Source organism: Myotis nattereri (genome assembly GCF_964212035.1).
Source record: "Myotis nattereri genome assembly, chromosome: 3".
In the NCBI taxonomy this organism is placed as follows: Eukaryota; Metazoa; Chordata; class Mammalia; order Chiroptera; family Vespertilionidae; genus Myotis; species Myotis nattereri.
In genome coordinates, this window is record NC_138077.1 from 102,826,858 (window position 1) to 102,850,115 (window position 23,258).

Below are 23,258 nucleotides of genomic sequence, written 5' to 3' on the forward strand. Positions count from 1 at the left end.
AATTTATAGATTGCTTTGGGTAGTATGGACATTTTAATGATGTTGATTCTACCAATCCATGAACACGGTATGTTCTTCCATCTGTTTATGTCTTCCTCTATATCTTTTTTCAACGTCCTGTAGTTTTCTGAGTAGAGGTCTTTTACCTCTTTAGTTAAGATTATTCCTAGGTAGCTTAGTTTTTTTGGTGCGATGGTAAACGGGATTGTTTTTATAATCTCTCTTTCTGAAAGTTCACTATTGGTGTATAGAAATGCCTCAGATTTCTTGGGGTTAATTTTGTATCCTGCTACATTGCCAAATTCATGTATTAAGTCTAGTAGCTTTTTGATGGAGTCTCTAGGGTTTTGTATGTATAATATCATGTCGTCTGCAAATAAGGACAGTTTTACTTCCTCTTTTCCAATTTGGATGCCTTTTATTTCTTCTTCTTGCCGAATTGCAATGGCTAACACTTCCAGTACTATGTTGAACAGGAGTGGTGAGAGGGGGCATCCCTGTCTTGTTCCTGTTCTTAGGGGAAATGGTGTAAGTTTTTGTCCATTGAGAATGATGTTGGCTGTGGGCCTGTCATATATGGCTTTTATTATGTTGAGGTATGATCCTCCTACTCCCACCTTGCTGAGACATAATGACTTCTTGTTTTAATGCCAAAACATAGTGTAACCTTAATAAAAACATTTTAGGTGGAAAATTTAATATATGTAGTCCCAATAGCACATGTGGCTCAATAAAAACACTGCAATAGAAATGACAGTACTTGTATGTGTGCAGGCACTGGTAGCTCTATCAGCACTGCCTGCTGTTCAGCTGCCACCGAAAAACACCTTCAGTCAAAAGACTTTATCTCAGTTTATTAAAAACATGGTCTTAGAATTAGGCCTGCCTCCCTGCCTTCCTAAAATCTTTACTGAGCATCAATTGGCCAGGCCTGGGACACATAGATGAACCAGCATGGAGCTCACAGTCTTGTGGGAAGGCAGATAACTAGACAAGCTGTTGTAATAGCCGGTGAGGATGGGTAGGATAAAAGAAGTGGGAAATACCAGAATGTAAAGCAGGGAGCCCATCTGGAAGAAGTGTTGTTTGGCTGGGCCCTGAAGGATGTAAGTAGTTAGGGTTAGAGAGGGGTGTCAGACACCATGTGTATGGGAGGTGGAAGCAACATCACATGCCAGATCCTGATGGGACGTGGCAGAGATGGGGAATGGAAAGCATGTCTGTGTGATTGGAACCTAGAGTGGCAGAGGGAATGGAAGTGATAGAGGGAATAATCAGATTTGCATCTGAGGCAAAATACCTGATGGCCAGGGCCTGCTAACTCTGGTCCAGGTGCTAGCAATAATAAGCAGAGCAAGATGTGCACCGAATTCTGTGACAGGTTTTAATTAAGCCAGAGTCTGCCATGTCCTCTGCTATTGCAGGGTCTGAGCCCCCGGTCACATACAACTGGTTGGTAAGTGGGGGAGTGAGAAGAGCCCCTCCTGCAGGCTCTAAGGTTTCCAGGCTTGCCAGCTACCCATTCTGCATAGGCTTAGGCTCTAAAACGTGCTGAAGAAAGCTGAGCAGCTAGATCTACGTGGCATTACTTGTCACACTAAAGTACATATTGAGTCCATGGTCCAAGGGTCTTCTTAAGCCTTTGAAAGGACTTGTGCATAAGTGGAAGGTGATGGGACCCTGTCCTGCCACTCCAGTAAGTGCGATTTTCTAGAAGTCTAGTTATAAATGTTGTGTCTTGTGCATGAGATGGGAGCTACTGCACGGAAGAGCATGGAAGTCCCCAGCTGCATATGTGTAAAGTAAAACTCTGTACTCTTACCAAGTATCAGTGACCAGTCATTTTAAATAAGTGGCCAGGCATGTGATATGGGATACCTGAAAGAGGGGCTTCTATGATTTGTAAAGGCTTGGGCTGTTCCTAGCACTGTAAGACTTTCATGCTTTGGATTTCACCAAAATGTCAGATCTTTGAAGGACTGCCCCATTGCTTGGGTACAATATTCTCCCTCATTAGACCTGATCCTTCTCCAATAGACTCATGCTCATACTGTGTCTTCCTTCACTCTTCCACTCAGTCACACTTCATGCTCGACCAAATCCTTGCCTTCTACTGATTGGTTCTACCTGATTCATTATCTCCTGCATCATCTGTTTCTCTGCATTCTATTTTCTTTTTTTTTTTTTTAGAAAATTGTGAAAGGCAGGTCTTTTTATTTTTTAAAATATATTTTACTTATTTTTTACAAAGAGGAAGGGAGAGGGATAGAGAGTTAGAAACATGGATGAGAGAGAAACATTGATCAGCTGCCTCCTGCACACCTCCACTGGGGATGTGCCCACAACCAAGGTACATGCCCTTGACCAGAATCGCACCTAGGAATTTTCAATCCACAGGCCAACTATCCACTGAGCCAAACTGGTTAGGGCAACATTCTTTTTTTTTTTTTAACATTTTTTTATTGATTAAGATATTACATATGTGTACCCTCTACCCCCCCCCCCCGCTCATCCCCTCACCCCCCCCCTCCCCCCCGTTGTCCGTGTCCATTGGTTAGGCCTATATGCTTGCATATAAGTCCTTTGGTTGATCCTTCCCCCTTGCCCCCACCCTCCCCTACCTTCCCTCCAAGGCCCAACAGTCCAATCAATGCCTCTCCGTCTCTGGATCAGTCCTTGTTCATCAGTTTATGTTGTTCATTATATTCCACAAATAAGTGAGATCTTGTGGTATTTATCCGCTCTCCAGTTCCATCCATGCTGTGGCAAATGGTAAGAGTTCCTTTTTCTTCTTCCTCTTCTTAAAGAATACCTTTCAGCATTTCATATAATGCTGGTTTGGTGGTGATGAACTCCTTTAGCTTTTTCTTATCCGTGAAGCTCTTTATCTGACCTTCCATTCTGAATGATAGCTTTGCTGGATAAAGTAATCTTGGTTGCAGGTTCTTGCTATTCATCTCTTTGAATATTTCTTGCCACTCTCTTCTGGCCTGCATGGTTTCTGTTGAGAAATCAGCTGACAGTCGGATGGGTACTCCCTTGTAGGTAACTGACTGTCTTTCTCTTGCTGCTTTTAAGATTCTCTCTTTGTCTTTTGCTCTTGGCATTTTAATTATGATGTGTCTTGGTGTGGTCCTCTTTGGATTCCTTTTGTTTGGGGTTCTCTGCGCTTCCTGGACTTGTAAGTCCATTTCTTTCACCAGGTGGGGGAAGTTTTCTGTCATTATTTCTTCAAATAGGTTTTCAATATCTTGCCCTCTCTCTCCTTCTGGTACCCCTATAATTCTGATGTTGGTACGCTTGAAGTTGTCCCAGAGGTTCCTTACACTATCTTCATATTTTTTGAATCTCTTTTCTTTTTTCTTTTTCAGTTGGGTATTTTTTGTTTCTTTGTATTTCAAATCTTTGACTTGATTCTTGGGATCCTCTTGTCTGCTGTTGGATCTCTGTAAATTATTCTTTATTTCAGTCAGTGTATGCTTAATTTCTAGTTGGTCCTTTTTCATGTCCTCCATGGTCTCACTATACTCCTTGAGGGATTCATTAAATTTATCGGCGGTTTCCATAAAATTCTTGACAAACCTTATAAACGTGGCCTTGAACTCTATATCCAGTCGTCTGCCCTCCTCCATTTCTGCCAATTGTGACCTGTTTCTTTGTCTCCACATTTTGGCTGCTTCCCTGTGTTGATAGAGTGGCCCTGCGCGCCAGGTGTCCTGTAGGGCCCAGTGGCTCAGCCTCCCCAGTTACCTGGGGTGGACACTCTTGGTGCACTCTTGGTGCCTTGGTTGTTGTAGGATCACTGGGAGGAATTGACCTCCAGGCCAATTGGCTGTGGGAAGCAGCTGTGTCTGAAGTGGGAGAATGGTCCCCCTCTGACCACTGGGTACAGTGGCTCCTGGATCTAAGGAGGTGCTAATTCAGCCCCTGCCTGAGGCCACAGAACAGGAACCATGAAGGGGCTCAGCTGTGAAGCAATGCAAGCCGCTGCGGGGCCTTGGGCCTTCTCTTGGAAGTTCCGGGTCTGCTTGGCTGGGCTGTAGTTAGGTACATTCACATGCAAAAGCCTCTGCTGCAGCCTGGGTGGGGCGTGGTCTCAGGGAGTCAAAAGGGCGGAGAAAGAAGTTATGGCTGATTCTCCGCGCCCGGAGTCGCGCGTCTCAGTGTCCCGGTAACGGCTGCAAGCACCTCTGAGGGAGATCCGCCCTCAAGTTCGCCCGCTGCCGCCTGACAGACCAGCCTCTCCCCGTATGAGACCTGGGTCCCCAGAGACTTCCCGGAACCGGAGTTCAGAGCAGTTGGGAGCTTGTGATTCAAAAAGACAGCTGCGTCCTCAGGTGCCACCCCCTTTCTGCGCGCGCAAGCCGCCGCCGTACCTCTGCACTCAGCCTCCGCAGCTCCTCTCGCTCTCAGCGTGCTTTTCTTTTCTTCTAGTTGTAGAAATTACACTCAGCCAGCCTTCCTGTTGTTCTGGACGATGTTTGCTCCGTCCTTTGGGATAATTTTCAATTGTTGTGTGAGGCGACTATTTCCCGGTGTTTATCTATGCCGCCATCTTAGTTTCTCTCCAACATTCTTTTTTTTTTAAATTATCTTTATTGTTGAAAGTATTACATATGTCCTCCCTCCCCTCCCCTGCCCTAACCTCCCTCTACCTCTTACCCCATCCACCAGGACTTCACTGAATTATTGTCTGTGTCCATGGGTTATGCACATATGCATATAAGTTATTTGGTTAACCTCTTCCTGCCTTCTCTCACCACCCTTCCTCTGAGATTCAACAGTCTGTCCCATGTTTCTATGTCTCTGGATCTGTTTTGTTCATCAGTTTATTTTGGTCATTGGATTCCACATAAGAGTGAGATCATGTGATACTTGCCTTTCTCTGACTGGCTTATTTCGCTTAGCATAATGCTTTCCAGGTCCCACCTTGCTGTCTCAAAGGGTAAGAGATCCATCTTTTGTACAGCTGCATAGTATTCCACTGTGTACATGTATCATAGCTTTTTTATCCACTCATATACTGATGGGCACTTGGGCTGTTTCCAGATTTTAGCTATTGTAAATAGTGCTGCTATGAACATAGAAGTAGCTAGACCAGGTCAAGATATCTTGTAATTCAATTATTGTTCTTTTGTATAATGGAAAGTAACTTGGGTTTTTAATGATATCCAAGGACTTAAAATTTATCAAACACAGTATCTTTTAAAGGACAATGAAGGTTTATGACTCAAAACATTAAAATGAGCAAATAGAACTGAATTACTGTTAATAAAAAAAAGTAACAAACATAAGCATGTCATTTAGTTTCCCCAGATAAGAAAGCTCTCTATTCAACTAATACTTATTGAGTAGCACATATGTCTCAGGCACTTTCTACAAGATAGACAAAATCTTTGTGCCTATGATTATAATATTATGGCAGCATATATAGATAATATGTTTCTTTTAGAAATAAACCCAAGGACAAAAAAATTAAAAAACTTCCTATTAAACATTAAAATTTCCAAATTGTTGTTTTAAATTCTAGTAGAAGCTATTGCTTCAAAATGTTCAAATATTAATTCATAGAGACCACAACTAGCAATAATTCAATTGTCATTTTTCCTAGATATCATAAAATGCAAAAGAGACAGAAGTCTCTCCAGTTCTCAGCAATGTCCACTCTGCATGAACCCCAAGACCTCTAAAGGCAAGCCCTTAGCTACAGTCCCAGCTGCAGCTTTCCTGTGTGTCAAGCCAACCATTGATCCATCTCTGAAACTGAAGAGCTGGCCTATTGTGGAAGACAGCAGTTCTGTGTCCATCTCTCCCCAAAAGTTCATGGCACCCTTCGGCTCCCTCATTTTGAATATGACAGACCAGTCTGGGAATGAAGCTAACATGGCCTGTAGTATCCAAAAGCCATCAAGGACATCATCTATTGCATTCACTGAAGACAATGACTACATCACGCTAAATACATCATTTTCTACATTTCTGGTGTGTAACATAGACTATAGTCACATTCGGCCAGTGTGGCAAATTTTGGCTTTGTACAGTGACTCTCCTCTGATACTAGAAAGGAGCCACTTGGTCACTGAAACACCACAACTCTACTACCAATATAAACAGATGGCTCTTACGCCTGAAGACATCTTTACCAACATAGAGGCAGGTCTCAGAGCAGATCCTCCTTGGTTAATGCAAGAACAAATTTCCTTGCAGCTAAACAGAACTGCCACCACACTCAATACTTTGCAGATCCAGTTCTCCAGTGATGCTCAGGTCACTTTACCACGGTCAGAGATGGGGCCAGTAAGTCACAAATGGACCATGATTCTCAGGGATAGCAATACTAAGCTGGAGCGCACTGTTGTGGCTGGCGGGACCATTGACTTAGACTGCCCAGGCCAAGGAGACCCCGCCCCCCATTTGGAGTGGCTTCTGGCTGATGGGAGTAAAGTGAGAGCCCCATATGTTAGTGAGGATGGAAGAATCCTAATAGACAAAGCTGGAAAACTGGAACTCCAGATGGCTGATAGTTTTGACACAGGCACTTACAACTGCATAAGCACTAATTACGCTGATGTGGATATTCTTACTTATAGGATTACTGTGGTAGAGCCCTACACAGAACCCTTTCATGAAAACGGGGCTCATCATACTGTTTTCATTGGTGAAACACTTGACCTTCCATGCCATTCCACTGGTGTCCCAGATGCCTCTATTAGCTGGGTTCTCCCAGGAAACACTGTGCTCTCTCAGTCCTCAAGAGAGAAACAGATTCTCAATGGCACACTACGAATATTACAGGTCACCCCAAAAGACCAGGGTCATTATTGTTGTGTTGCAGCCAACCCATCAGGGGTTGATTTTTTGATTAATCAAGTTTCAGTCAAAATAAAAGGGCCAAGCCCAGTGGAGCATAACATAGAAATGGATGGATCTGGATTTGATGAGCCCAATCCCACTGTGCACCTGAAGGACCCACCAGCTGCACAACTCCTGACATCTGCTCCAATGGGAGGTGAGGCTGGAAAGCAAGTCTTGAGCACAAGTACAAGTAAGAAGCACAACTATCAGGATTTAAGACCTCGGCAGCGTGGAGACCCAACAAACCGACGTTTCAGGGAACAGAGGAGGCAGTTCCCACCCTCTGCTCAGAGAATTGACCCACGACACTGGGCAGAATTTCTGGAGAAAGCTAAAAAGAAGACAATGCCACAGAATCAAGAAAATTCCACAGCAAGGCCACCTCCACAGGTCACCCAACTCCTAAAAATACCTGGTGAGGAAGAAGATTCTTCGGGCATGCTTCCTCCAGATGAGGAATTGATGGTCTTCACAACTAAAGTGTCCAGTGTTCCGGAAAGGACAGTGCCTGATGGTTCCAGAAAAATATCTGATAGCCCCATGGCAACTGTAATTACTGGTACTGAAGTCTCCCCAGTTGTCAGTCCACAGTTGCCACCACTTGAAAAACAAATAGATTTTAAACTATCTACTACTGTTGAAGCTACAGCCATATCAAGGAACATAAACCCAACCACATCAAACAAAATGCAAGACACAAACAACCAACATGTATCCACTGTCTTTCCTCTACTACCTGAGACAACTCGATTTCAGGATGCTGACGACACGGGGAGGAGAAGAGAGCATTTGCAAAGTGCACCCCTAATAACAGTGGGGACGAAGGTCAAAGATGTCAATGCCAAAATACTTAGTAATGCTAATAGCAAAACTGGTATAGTCTTAAGATCAGAAAATGCCACAAATGGTCACCAGCCATCTGTAACAGGAAGAAGTGAATCCAGAAGCAGGTACTTCAGTTCTCACATGACTCAAAAGCTTAGCACCTCAAGGCTCCCTTCAGGCCCATACAGTGCTGCTCACTCTCAGATACAGACCCCTAGGAATAATGCAACTAATAATGCACTGTCCAGACGCTTTGGCAGACGGAGGAAAATCTGGGGGAGAGGGCGAATTATCCGTCCATACAGAACTCCAGTCCTCCCATGGCAGAGACGTGGCTTTGTGAGGCCACCATCCAGGGGGTCTTCTGAAGAAAGTACCACAGAGCTCAGCGCCGCGTGCCCGTCCTGTGCTCCCATAGAGAAGCTCGCCATTCCCACCTCTGAGGGAGCAACCTTGTCTTCTCCAACTTCTTCTCCCGTCACCCTCCCCAAAGCTGACATTGCCAGGGTCACAGCAGCAGAGCCTACAACCCTAGTCTACAACCATAGCCCATCATTGCTACCTGATAGCAAAGCAAATGTAGTTATTGAGAAAACACCAACCATGGTAAAAGATTTCAGTGCTGAAAGTACCCAAGTGTTTCCACCTGGTGCAGTCACGACTCATGCCCCAACATCTGTAACTATGGAGAAAACTCATGGAACAAATGTTGGTTGCCCAAGTGTGTCTAACATCAGTGAAGCTAAACGAGATTCAATGATTATATCACCACTTCCAGGTCCTGCCACTGAACCATCTATGCCTATGACTAGAGCCCTGACAAGACTTTCAAGAAGGAAATTTCCCTGGCGTCAGATCTTTGTAAATAACCATATCCAAACAGGGAGCTTAAAGAGTCAGCATACATTTGGTTCACAAGAAAGCACAGCCACAGTGCTTTCTCAAACATCTCCTGCTTTACCCACAGATAACATTTCCCCCTTTCACTTCACAGCACACTCAGCAAACGTGATGCAAATTCCATCTGTAACACTGGCTACTGCTCTGCACAGTGCCACCCCCACACCCCATTCTATAAGTCTTCCCGCAGTAGGAGAGCTGCCCTTCCCACCCGTTTCCCCAACACTTCGTAGTAGCTCAAGCAAGGAACCCCATACAAATTTCATATCAGTGCAAATAGCCATGGTGACAAGTCCTTTTACTGCCCCTGCTTCTATCACTATTAATAAAACCCAAGTAACCAGACCCAGCACAGGAGAAGTACAAAGCAAAAAGGAGCATCCAAGCAGGAAGGACCCAAGCAGCTCTGCCAGCCTGAGTTCTGGCTTCACTATGCCCCCTGCTGTGACGCTCCCTGCTCCAACCACAGCAGAAACTGCAGCTGAGCCCAGTGTCTCTGCTTTCACTAGTCCCCGCCTAGAAAACACCAAGAGAATGGCAGGCACAATTGATCTTTATTCAAGAACACTTAATAGGACAGATGTAATTCAAGAACCATCCCAAGAGACTACTCAGACTTTGAAGAGCACAACTGCTTCTGAAAGCACTTCGCCCAGCACACTGCACCAGAGGCCCACAGCCAGGGACACACCCATTGGACACCCAGCCGTGCCACCGCTCCTAGGCAGCAGTGCCACCCCAATGCCAGTCTCCTCCTCCCCTCCCTCGAGTAACCCGAGCGCAGTTACCAACAACGTGGTAACTCCCCTTTTCCGGAGGAATTCAAATACAATGTTCCAGTGGCCTGAACCTTCAAGTCGCAACGCTAATCCACAGCAATTAGCAGCAGAGGTTACAACATCTTCCAAGGCTCATCCAAATGCCAAGTTCACATTTGGAACCACCTACTTTATCTACTCTAGTCTGGTACCTTTTACTCCTATGCCAGCACAAATAACATTTAAACCACAGAATTCTAAATTGACTCCTTCTCTCAGGTCAGAAAACCACTTTTGGAATAAGTCCTACCTGGAAATTGCCCCAAAAGGCAAAATGCCAGGGGTGAGCATGTTGCCTACTCCAGGCTTGCCAGAGGACAACACTCATGCTCCAAACTGGGACATACAGAAGACTGTGAAGAGTGGCTCTGATAAGACACCGACTCAAAAAATAACAACTCCTGAAATTCTTCCCTTTGAGTCTTTGTCTAGGAATATATTCGAAAGGCCCAGAATAGTTGGAGGAAAGGCAGCAAGTTTTACTGTCCCGGCCGACTCAGATGCCTTTCTTCCTTGTGAGGCTGTGGGAAACCCGCTGCCTACCATCCACTGGACCAGAGTCTCATTAGGTATTTAAAAGTTTGTCTTTTTTAGTTAAGAAACAAGGGAAAGAGTGTGTAATGTTTCAGGGTTACACACCCAATGAATCAGTTTCAAGTTTCTCCAAAATACTGAAACTATTACTATCCTCATTTGACATTTACTGTATGGTTTTCTTGCTCATTCGAAGGTTTTAAAACATGTTAAGTAGGAACATTTTTTGAAATGCTCTTAAATATGATTTGAAAAAGAGGTAATTGTCATTTTATTGAACAATTGGGCTTTTAAATGAAAGCTATGGGGATAAAAAAAATTCTAGGAATAATTTTAGCAATGTGAAGACCAGGTATCTTAATTTTAAATATATTTGTTTTTAGTAGTCTAACAAAAAAGATAGCTTTCCTCTTGAGTCTTCCACTTGAACAATTTGTTTTCTATCTAAACTTTGATGACCCGTGGCTGTATATTTCTTTCTCTTTTCAGGGCTTGATTTGTCTACAAGGAAACAGAATAGCAGGTTCCAGGTGCTCCCCAATGGCACCCTGTCCATACAGAGGGTGGACATTCAGGACCGTGGACAGTACCTGTGCTCAGCATCCAATCCATTTGGCAAAGACCACCTTCAGGTCACCTTGTCTGTGGTTTCCTATCCCCCCAGGATCCTGGAGAGACATACCAAAGAGATCACAGTCCATTCCGGAAGCACTGCGGAACTGCGGTGCAGAGCTGAAGGTAGGCCAATGCCCAAGATTTCCTGGATTCTTCCAAACCAAACAGTAGTGTCAGAATCATCCAAAGGGAATTGGCAGGCCCTGGTGACATCTGACGGAACGTTGGTCATCCACAACCTCAGCATTTATGACCGGGGCTTTTACAAATGCATGGCCAGCAACTCTGCTGGCCAGGATTCACTGCTGGTTAAAATGCAAGTCATCGCCGCCCCGCCTGTCATTCTAGAGCAAAGGAGGCAGGTCATTGCAGGGACATGGGGTGCAAGTTTGAAACTGCCCTGTACTGCAAAAGGAACTCCTCAGCCCAGTGTTCACTGGGTTCTCTCTGATGGCACTGAAGTGAAACCACTACAGCTTATTGATTCCAACTTGTTCTTATTTTCCAATGGGACGCTGTATATAAGAAACATAGCCTCTTCAGACAGGGGCACTTATGAATGCATTGCGACCAGCTCCACTGGCTCCGACAGAAGGGTGGTAATTCTCACAATGGAGGAGCCAGAGACCATGCCCAGGATAGAATCTACATCCCAGACATGGAATGAGGTGAATTTTGGGGAAAAATTACTACTGAACTGCTCAGCCATCGGCAAACCCAAACCCAAAATACTCTGGAGGCTGCCATCCAAGGCTGTTGTGGACCAGTGGCACAGGTAAACCACACCTTTGTGTTGATATTACCGTCTTTATCTACTTAGCTGTACAACTTCTGAAGTGGAAAAGTGATACAGTGAGTTTTTGACAACAGTTTTATTGAGCTTAGACTCTACACATAAACGTAACTCTCTCTAAAGAGGCCTAATCCTTATAAAATAACATAAATTATATATAACCAACCTTTTATCTGCCTAACTCTGAAGGTCAACTTCTTATTGAGTTTATATAGTTAGAAACAATAAAAATGTCATTTATTTTCACGATTATGACAATTTTAAAATGGTAACTGTGTAATGTATGCATTTATAATCCCTTGATCAAAAAAGAGAATTCTTTCAATTCAATCAGTCAAGGTCCATTATTTCACTCTTCAAATTCTCCTGTTAAATATTTTAAATTTGAGTATGATCTGTGCTAATTGCATCTGTCTTAAAATTGCAAAGCCCTTTCTGAGTCACAGCATGAAGACCTCCACAAAGTGGAATATGGTCAGGACGCCATCGCTCTGATGCCTTCAGTCTTTCTCTAACATTCTGTTACAGGCTTGTGGACTCCGATTTTCATCTGATTTTCTATAGAGTTTAAACCATCTTTGAAAAGTAATAATTACAAGCTTATGATCACTGATTTTTGTCATTTGCATGATTTTATGCAATGATTTTTATAATATGACAAAAAAGATGGGAGTAAGTATATTTCATATATTTGCTTTTCATTAATAGAGAATACCATGCGGGACAAATTTAACATAATAGATATGAATTTATATTCCTGCTGACAAGTTGAATAGATTTTTCTAGTGACACACTATAAGTTGGTATTGAATGCTATTAATGAATTTAATTTGTGATCTTTAATTCAAAAGTAGATGGTAAGTTTCAATTTTTGCAAATAATAAGTCAAATGTTAATTAAAATTAATTTAAAATGAAAAATACTGAGCTATGAAATGTAAATTTCAGAAGTGATCTATTTGCTTACTATATGTATAGCCACTTATGACATCAAATATTTCCAATGCTTTATCCGTCTCTGCGTCTAATGTAACTCAGCATGTTTCTTTCTTTTTTGCCTTCAAGTAATTATAAGCGTTGCACTAATGTTGAATGCCAGTTCTTTTGTGAAATTAAAATATTTAAATAAATTCCAAGGCACATGGAGATGTATCTTAAATTAGGTCACACATAATTCTGCTGCAGGCGATGAAGGAAATGCACTGAGAACTAAGTTCAGAGCAGTGGCTCTGGGACTTTGCTGCACATCAGAATCATTTGGAAACTAAGAATCCAAATGCCAAGGCCACATTCCACATCATATAAATCAGACGCTCCATGGACCCAGGCTCAGCATTATTTCATACTACACACTAATTTTAATGTGCATCCAAGTTTGAGAATCAGTGCTTTTAGAAAGGATTAGGCAAGAATGATAGCAGGTGGAGTGTAGCATAGTGTACAAAACATGGCTTGAGAACCAGCCCTGGGACCAAAGTAAGTTATGAATTCTCTCTAAATATCATCTTTTAAGCTGAATAGTGGGGAATTTCTTAAAGATTTTAAAGTACCATTTCCTTTATGAAGTGTGTCCATTATGATTTCTACCTTGGTTTACATACCAGAAAAGTTTCTTCCACACTTGAAAAAAAATTGCAAAAAACATAGGCATGTTTTGTAATGTTCTACTATAATACTCTCCATACTTAAGATATGTTTGCTGGAAAATACAAAATGACTTGAGGCTGTTTAACTTGGTTAACAGTTATGCTATGTGAGATTGTCCATACTTTTCTCTTCAGTTTCACCTGCCTGCTTAGCTCATGTTGCCAAAAAATTAGCAGAAAACCCCCCCACAAGATTTCCTCTATGGGTGTTAATTACGTTTTTAGTTCCAACCCAATATCCACTGGTCTTTCTGAAAAACTAGATTTTGTTTTAACAGGAAAGATCTGCCATCTGGGGGTTCATAGTGGTAATGACAGGCTGTGTAGTTGCTTCAGAGAGAAAAAGGAAGCTCTACATACAGTCCAACCCAATGCAAGGACCTGTCACTTTATGGCCGCCCACAAAGGGCGGACACTACAGCAAGCTTCTATGTCTTACACTGGCATTTTCTCTCTTTATAACAAAGGAGAACTTATCTAACCAAGTAACTCTAAATGTTTTATAACTAATATTTCTCTAAAAAGTATAACCTGACATCTTTTCTAACAAGAATGAAAGTTTTTTTACTGACATCTTACAGAATAATAATTTGATACGTAAAATGGTCAAAAAGGATGTGTCTGAGATTCCACTATTTGTAGCATTCTTCACACCGTTGTAATTTTTTAAAAATTCACCATGTAAAGGAGATTCATTTGAAGTCCATCTGATAAGTACTACTTGTTTGTACTAAATTGTACCTTTTCAGTTAGATAATTTTATCTTTTAGTAACTGGCTTAGAAGACAGTAAATAAACTAGTCCTGATTTTAATTCTATTGCAACAATTTAAGAAAATGTCCATAAAGTTAAATGCCAATAAGACAACTCTTCTATTTCCTGTCTTTTGCTAATGGCCTCACACTCAAATCATTCTTCTCTCCTTAGAATGGGCAGTCGAATCCACGTCTACCCAAATGGGTCCCTGTTTATTGGATCAATAACAGAAAAAGATGGTGGTGACTACTTGTGTGTGGCAAGAAACAAAATAGGGGATGATCTGATACTGATGCATGTTAGCTTAAAGCTGAGACCTGCCAAAATTGATCACAAGCAACATTTTAAAATGCATGTGTTTCATGGGAAAGACTTCCAAATTGATTGCAAGGCTTCTGGCTCACCAGTGCCCCAGATATCCTGGAGTTTGCCCGATGGAACAGTGATAAATAATTCAATGCAAGCTGATGACAGCAGGTGGCGTACCAGGAGGTATACTCTTTTCGACAATGGAACCTTGTACTTCAACAGGGTTGGGGTAGCAGAGGAAGGGGATTACACTTGCTATGCCCAGAACCCTGTAGGGAAGGATGAAATGAAGGTCCACCTAACGGTCATAACTGCTGCCCCACGGATCAAGCAGGGTTTCAAGGCCAAACCCAGAGTCAGGGCTGGAGACACAGCCACCTTTGACTGTGAGGTTGTTGGGGAACCCAAACCAAAAGTATTCTGGCTGCTGCCTTCCAAGGATAGGATTTTATTCTCAAAAGATAGGTACACATTTCATGCCAATGGGTCTTTGTCCATCAACAATGTCAAACTGCTCGATTCTGGAGAGTATGTATGTGTGGCCCAGAATCCCAGTGGGGATGACACTAAAATGTATAAGCTGGAAGTTGTCTCCAGGCTCCCGTTAATCAATGGTCTGTATACCAACAAAACTGTCATCAAAGCCACCGCCGTGAGGCATTCCAAAAAGCACTTGGATTGCAGAGCTGAAGGGACACCATCTCCCCAAGTCACGTGGATCATGCCAGACAACATTTTCCTCACCGCCCCATACCATGGAAGCAGAATCACGGTCCATAAAAACGGAACCTTGGAGATTAGGAATGTGAGGCATTCAGATTCAGCCGAGTTTACCTGCGTGGCTCAGAATGAAGGAGGAGAGAGTGTGCTGGTAGTACAGCTGGAAGTACTGGAAATGCTGAGAAGACCAACATTCAGAAATCCATCTAATGAAAAAATATTTGCCCAGGTTGGGAAGCCCACAGCATTGAACTGCTCTGCTGATGGAAACCCACTACCTGAAATAATCTGGATTTTACCGAATGGCACACGGTTTTCAAGGGGACCACACAGCCCTCAGCACCTGACAGCAAGCAGTGGTTCTTTAGTGATTTATAAAACAACTCGGAATGATGCAGGAAAATACCGGTGTGGGGCAAGAAACAAAGTGGGCTATATTGAGAAATTAATTGTATTAGAAATTGGCCAGAAGCCAGTTATTCTTACCAATGCATTGGGAACAGTGTATGGCATCAGTGGGGACTCTCTCTCATTGCACTGTGTGTCAGATGGAAGCCCTAAGCCAGATATCAAGTGGACTGTACCAAGTGGTCATATAATAGACAGACCTCAAATTAGTGGAAAATATATATTGCATGAAAATGGCACTTTAGTCATCAAAGAAGCAACAGCTTATGACAGAGGAAACTATATCTGTAAGGCTCAAAACAGTGTAGGCCATGCACTGGTTGCTGTTCCAGTATTGGTTGTAGCCTACCCTCCCCGAATTACAAATCGCCCACCCAGGAGCATCTTCACAAGGACAGGGGCAGCTGTTGAGCTTCACTGTGTGGCCCTGGGCGTCCCCAAGCCGGAAATCACATGGGAGATGCCTGACCACTCCCTGCTGTCAATGGCAAATAGAGGGAGGACACATGGGACTGAGCTTTTCCACCCACAAGGCACCCTAGTCATTCAGAACCCTCAGAGCTCAGACTCTGGGATATACAAGTGCACAGCAAAGAACGCACTTGGTAGTGATTCTGCAACAACTTATATGCAAGTGATCTGACATAAAATAACATTTCTTGAATAGTCAACATCTGGAGAGTTTACTTTTTTGGAAGAAGTTTAATCAAAGGCAGCGATAGGCATGTAAATGAATTTAAATACATTTACAATATTAAATTTATCATGGACATGCAAAAAAAGACTTGTAAATATATGCATTATGAATTGATACTGATTTCTTTAATGGATCTCAAAACAAATTTTTAACTTAAGGCACTTTTATTTTGCCAACAAATAACAATGAACATTTAGAGAAAACTATCCACTATAAAACAACACATGGCTAATGTACCTGAATTCTTCATTAAATTGACTTTTTTTTTTTTTTTTAAAATTACCAGTTCCCTAGTGTCCACCTTCTGTCAATGTTATGGGCATGGCACGACAACAGACAATGGAACAGATTAAATTTTCAGTCTTGATGTAAATTTTCCATTTTGATGTATAATGTATAAATATTTTGTGGTTGGTTTATAAATATTTTACTAAAGCCTACAGAAAATAAGCACTTAACTGTTTTGATGATGATTTACTGTCTTGTGCACACTGAAGTTTTTCATAGATGGGGAATACAAGGATGTTTTAATGACTGAATTTAAAAAGAAATGCAGGCTAACTTTTCCGACATGTAAAAAGCAACTCAACACCTGCAAATAAAAAACGTGAAAAGGGGGCTGATTACATCCTTGTCTAAATAAACCCACTAAAAATGTTTTAAAAATACAATGAAACCTCTTTATAGCTTCAAAATCCAGCTCAGGTACCCTGGTTTGGAGCTGTCACAAGAAAAAGTTCCTGAGAAGGAACCATTGCTTTATGAGCATTTAATTTTATTAAATGGGAATCCTTTATGCGACAGGAAAGTGTTTAGGAAAGCTCTAGATCTAATCATATAATGAAGTTTCACTGCACTTAAAATTTCTTCAACCATACCCAAAATGTTGCCTTTTGTAATTTATTGAATTTATTTATATTACATGCTTAATTCAACCGGAATTAATTTGGGGAACATTATGATTCATCCTTTCTAATTGTAGAGGCTGGGATTTTCCAATGTAATTTCTCCAGCATCTATTTAAATATTCGCCTATTATTTAAGAAGAATTATAGGAGCCTTAATAAGATAAAAAGAAAATGCCATAGGTTTTGCTCAGATATTTCAGTACCCAAACCGAGAGCTATGTCAGCTCCCACCAATCATCTGAGATATATGGGGGAGCTCACTTCATTGTGTTTTCACCACACCCACTTTCAGCTGGCCCCACTGAGAGGTGACTGATTGCTGCTGCCTCTGAGGTTGGGATCCCATGGCTGAAATAAGTCAAAGGATATTCATTCTAACAGTGATCTTCTACTTCTGGGCCACGGGGAGTAAGTCACATAACAAATGCAACTCTACTAGGAACAAGTCTACAGTGAAAACGTTATGTCTAAGGGCTTCTTATGTCCAACTCCATTCTATTTCAAGGTCTTATATTTAACAGGGTGGGGGTTCCCATTTATCCTAAGATAATTTCTTCTATTTCATGAAACAAATTACTAGCTTCTGTCAAAGGACAGGACTTTCCCTTGTGATCATTTAATGCAAATTAACGCATTTGCTAAAAAAAAAAAAAAAAAAAAAAAATGAAACCTCTCAGGGTAGAGGGTTAAGTGGGAGTTACTATGATGAGACTAGATTAAAATTTCCAGTTGCCATTTTTATTACGCATAGGGAGAAACCAGTTTTAGTTTTTTCCTCAACTTTCCATAGAATCTTGGAAGCCTTACCATGACTTAGCTTCCTCACCTAAAAAGGACACACAACAAAAATGTACACCCACAGTCTTCAAGTGCAAATGATTAATAAGTTAATTTCACTAAGTTCTGCAAAATATAAAGTGCATACAAATGCTATGCAATTATAACACTCATTCTTGAAACAGTATTACTGCTGTTTGCAATACTGAGCTATAAAAATATATGGTTCCAACAGAAAACTGAGATTTTTTTAAATGCCAATAATTCTCAAAAGGAAAGAAAATGACAATCGGGGTGGAAAATGACTCCTCTCCGGGCACAGCATTCATTGTTCGGCTGTCTAGCCAAGGCAGTCATTATACAGATACACTACTTGAAGAAAAATAATATCATGGACTCTAAAGATGATTCTTGTGGGGGGAAAAAACAGCTCGATATACAAAACCAGCTGAAAAGTAAAGATGCATCCTCTGAAAGCAGGTTGAATATGTTAATCTAGTGAAAAGAATGGTCCTTCATGTTTTGGCAAAGTCTTTTCCAGCCCAGAGTAAACAAGAAATGAGCAGGCCGGAGTAAACTGGTTTCACAGTGTACAAAGCAGTTCACAGGGATGTTGCCACAGCAAAGTAAGCAGACATACATTTGAGGTCATTTGCATGAGTCAGACTTTGCAATGGGTAACTCATCTAGGAAGATATAAATTATTTATATAATGCTTTGCAAAGGAAGTGATCTACTAAAGTTGTACTAGTTACATTCAAAAGAAAGTAGTTCTACATGGTTTGTTCATTATAGACAAATCTATTCACAGTATGTGCAACTACATGACATGTGAAATCATATGGCAAAAGGAAATGAATTAACGCAGAACATGGGAAAATATCCCTCACATGTTTTTAAATGCCCTGCAATTTTCACATTCAAAATTTTATGCATCTAAATCTAAAAAAATATTATATGGAATACTCTTAAATTACACAAACTGATAATTTACTGGATTTTTTACTCTAATAGGAGCAAAGTACCACATACTTGAACAAAGTTAAAATAGTTACTATTTCTTTATAATAAATTTGATGTACAATTTACTTTACTTGTGCTTTTTGCACCAATTTATAAATACATTATATGCAACACACAACCGATTTGAACACCAACATTAACAATTAAATTCAAAATAGCAAATACTTACCATATAAAATAAACAGCAAATACATTTTTTTATGAAAACCAGAGCTTTCTGGACTGGAGGCCAAATTCTCTGGAAACCATGTCAAGTTTGAGCACTGTGGAATCTCATGTCAGCTGCGAGATTCTTTTTCTCAAGTTGGCATAAGATTCAGGAGAACCAAAACTGGACACAGTCATTTTTGCCAAATCTGGCAATAAATAATTGGACAATTCCACCATGTTTTGTTGGGGCCTTTAGAATTTCCATGTCGTACCTTCACAGAGACTCTGGTCAACGACCTTGCTACTGAAAACAAATTTGAGTACAGCTACTTCCAGCAGGCTTCCACCTTCTTAGGGCATCACTCACAGAAGCCCTGGGTTAAGTTCTTGGTCTAAGAAGTTTAAGTACTAAGCAACAATCTGTTTCAGCACCTTTTGACCACAACAAAAGCAAAAAATAACCCTATATAAATAAGAACAAAGTTTATAAAGTGCTTATGAAGTTACAAATATTTCAAATTAGAGTGATGTGAATAAGTGTCCATTTCACCATCAAAGGTAAATGCAGAATAAATGGGTCACTTTTCTGTCAAGACCTGACATGACTTTCAAATCAGTAGTTTGGTCCGGCACAGTTTGAAAAGAAAAAAAAACTTCATTAATGAATATATAAATATATTATATTTACCATAATTCATTCTTTCTATGAGATTCAAAAAAAGCACCAATATAAAAAAGTCTGCTACCAAACTCTCTCTGGAGTAGGCCCGCATGATCCACATTTTTAAACCTATTTTAAAGCTGAAAGCAACAAGACAAAACCACGCCTCCTCCTTTGCTTTTTGTTTAAACACCTTTGTACAAGTGTAGCATAAAACATAAAGAAACTTCAAAGAATTGAAATAACAAAGGGACATTTCTAAAGATGACTAATGCATTAAATTTGATTTCTGTTTTTCAGTGCAAACATAAAACTTCATGTCTTGTCCTTTTCCAGATTCAGAAGTGTGAAGGGTGCCCATAGGGAGTCACTCCTTGCTGTGGCTGGTTACCTATGAAGAAAAAGAAATACAAATAAAATTGTAGATGCAAAATTATGCCACAGATAGATGCCACCCCTTTGTCACTTCTCAATAACAGCCTGACTGACTGGCCGGGAGCACAGTGCTGGCCAGGGGTCCCCCAGTGGCAGAGCGTAAACACTGCAGCTGAATTCATTTCTCAGGGAGCCCAGCTCACCTGAGTCCCACACCTGCCAGCACAAGGTTCTGTCAGCACAAGGCTCAGACGAGGGTAATTGGTCTCTATCTCTGAACTGAGAAACAACTCAATACTAACTTACAAAAGGACTCTAAGTATCACTAAACATTGAAAGTGCTCAAAATTTTTATAAAAACACACCAATTGTTCTGCTTTAACATGGATATTATGAGATGAGAAAAGTAGCTTGAAAAATAGTAGGTACAAAGAAACAGGATGAGAATAGCCACTGCTCGCACAACTCTTGTGGGACTGTTCAATACAGAGGCCCATTCTCAAGGTGTGATAGAAATGGAACCCTCTGGAGGGCGCAGTGGGCAGCTCAGCTTAGTTGTCGTTATTCAACCAAGGAGGCGGCAGAGTGTGCACCCGCCTTAGGAGAGACTCGGGAGCACTGTGGGCTCGGTTTCAGACCAAGCAATAAAGCGCGTCATAACCTTTTTCGGTGGAGGCTCTTGCCTTCAGTTTGTCAACCTGTGAAGCTCAGTAAAGCTCAGCGCAAGGAAACGGGGTAGGCCTGTGGGGTGATGCAGTGGCTCTGGGAAGAGCCGTCGGAGCTCTGCCCAGCTTGTCCCTTGCTGTCAGCTGAAGAATGTTGGGCAGACAAGTCATGACCTTATCCTTTATCTGTTTTCTCGTCTATAACTGGAACAGTGACAATATCTAACCTCATGGGGTGGTTTAGGAATTAAGTGAATTGATACATGTGAAGTCACAGTGTGCCTGGGTCCAAGAAAGTGCTCCATAAAGGATGGCTGGTTGGGGGGCGAAGGCATAGATGGGATAAATGGTGATGGAAAAAATAATTTTTTTTTTAAAGCTGCATTTCATGAGCTCTGGGAAATTGGAAACAAGAGGAGATGTGCTCCCTAAATAGGTACTACTATATGAAAATCACTGGTACATATTTCTAAACATTGGAAAAAATCTAAAACACACACACATTGGTCTTGTCCTTAAAATTATGTTGTCTATTTAGCCATGTAAAAATATCACCACCAGAATTAACGGAGCAATGACATTTTAACCACATGTTTGTTGAGTAGACCACACCTATTAAGTAGCAACTGGAAAAGAGGATTGATTTACAAAATTTAACTGAAATTAAATGAGGCTATAAGAGGAAAATATTTTTAAAGGGGAAAAAAGGTCTTGGTTATGTCCCGAGAAAGACACCAGGTACAGGAGGGGTATCTCCCCTGCAGGGAATCAGCAGCCAGGCCGAAAAGCCAGATGAAACCAAGCTGCCCGCCCTCCGTCGGGAACCGGCCCCTTCCTTGCAGCACCCTACCCGTCGCAGGGGCAGGGCTGCTCAGGACAGGCTGCTCAACTCTGCACCCCAGAAGCACATACCCTGGGACCAGGAGAACCTGCTCCTCTCCTCATTCCATGGATGAGAACCACATGATCCAGATAACGGCGGCAGAGCTGGCACCAGATTTAGGTCCTGTGGCTTCCAGGCTAATACTCTGCCCCAGAGGGCTGGCTCCCGCTGCTAACAAATTTCCTGTGCCTGCTGCCAACACAGGTTGATAGAGTCACGGAGCTCCCGGCTGGCGTCTGTCCACACGAGGGAGCTGAATGGGTGAGTGGTATGCACTCTAGAGGCAGCACCATTAAAAACATCAGCCCACACAGCAGGCGGGACCACCAGGAAGAACTGCAGTGCCTCACTGCCTGTGGTGGTACAAGTCTGATGTGTCTGTGTTGTTGTCAGGAAGGGTAGGATAGTGCAGTGGTGAAAACAGCCGTTGCCCTTTGATCAGGATACAGGTCTAATGCTGGCTCCCCTGTGTCTATGACTTTCGGGAGGTCACCTAACCTCATCAGTACATGTGAGGACATCCACTGAGTTGCTCTCTAAACCTTCCAGCGTTATAAGAAGGGCACCTGCAGCTCCACAGGGGTCCCCAAAAGAAAAGAAATATTTCCAGGTTCAGCTGAAAGCAGCAGGAAAACCTCTTCACTGAACTAAAAAAACAACACACACACACAAAAGATTGGGGGTTTTCTAGGAAAAGTAGCATTCAAACCAAAACAAATAAAAAAACCACCTTAACACCGTAGACCCGTGGTCAGCAAACTGAGGCTCGTGAGCCACATGCGGCTCTTTGGCCCCTTGAGTGTGGCTCTTCCTAAGCCTTAGGAGTACCCTAATTAAGTAAATAACAATGTACCTACCTATATAGTTTAAGTTTAAAAAATTTGGCTCTCAAAAGAAATTTCAATTGTACTGCTGATATTTGGCTCTGTTGACTAATGAGTTTGCCGACCACTGCTCTAGACTAAACAAATTTGAAATGGTATCAAGGAAGACAGTGCAGTTTTTGAGGAGCCAGCCCTTGTGTTTTGCTTGTGTGCTTGTTTTCAGTTTCCCAGGAACCATCTGTCCTGGCAAGAAGGGTACTTACTGGAGAGCTGCTTCTGGAGCTGCCGCACCAGGGCAGCCGTCTGCTGCTGCTGCTGTGTCTGCTGCAAGCCTTGCCTGGGAAACTGCAATGTGACAGGAGAAAGAGGGCGTCAGCCCGGGTGCCCATCACAGACACAGAGACTGACTCCCAGGGTCAGACAGTCTTCAACTACTCCAGGACAAAGGTGCCAGGCCAGAGTGTTCCTTTATTTTCACCTACATCTTGGCCTCCATCTGGTGGCCATCTGAAGTGCCCAATCCACTTAAAAGTCCTCTCCATGTGGTTACGTGGCATTTATTTGAAGAGTCCTGATGAAGGAGCCCATACTCCAGCAGTGACCCAGTGGCTCAAATGTCCTTCTTATCTCTCCCTTCATCAGCTGGCTTATTTTAGTGTCACCATATTAGAAAACATTTTCATTGGCAAAATGCAAGCTTTCAGTCGGGGGATCTGTTCAAGCACCGTAGGCCCTGCCTGACCTGCATGAACAGCAGGGATGTGCTGAGGCAGAGCAGGCCCTAGGTCCGGACTCTCACGACTGAGCCTCCTACTGGACGGAGGAGAAAGGTCCACGACTCTCACCGGTGGCTGGGCTGGGCTGGGGCACCAAGGACGCAAACTCTGAGGAGGTGCTCACTTCCAGGGTCATGCAAGTGCAGGCACAGATGAGGGCCCATATGCCCTGGTTCTGTCCATTAAGTTGATACAAAAAATTGTGGTGGTTCTTCTAGGGAAAAAACACTGTCCGGTAGAAGTGAAATCACTTTAGACTAAAATCACTGGTAGTGCTGATTTACTTTTTCCTTAACCTTTAAATTTCAGACTGTTGAGATTTTCTTCCTTTTCGTGCCTGC

The 23,258-nt window shown here is 42.2% G+C and overlaps 1 protein-coding gene across 1 annotated transcript in view; it reads left to right on the forward strand.

Moving 5' to 3' along the window:
• Positions 1 to 18,288, forward strand: part of IGSF10 (immunoglobulin superfamily member 10) — a gene marked incomplete at its 5' end in the record, with an annotated part of 36,549 nt that extends 18,261 nt beyond the window's left edge. Inside the window, 3 exons of the mRNA XM_081087425.1 lie at positions 5,612 to 9,967; positions 10,422 to 11,322; positions 13,913 to 18,288. Coding sequence (XP_080943551.1) covers positions 5,612 to 9,967; positions 10,422 to 11,322; positions 13,913 to 15,821 — 7,166 coding nt within the window. The 3' untranslated portion in view covers positions 15,822 to 18,288. The remainder of the gene's footprint in view (positions 1 to 5,611; positions 9,968 to 10,421; positions 11,323 to 13,912) is intronic.
• Positions 18,289 to 23,258: the final 4,970 nt, after the last annotated feature.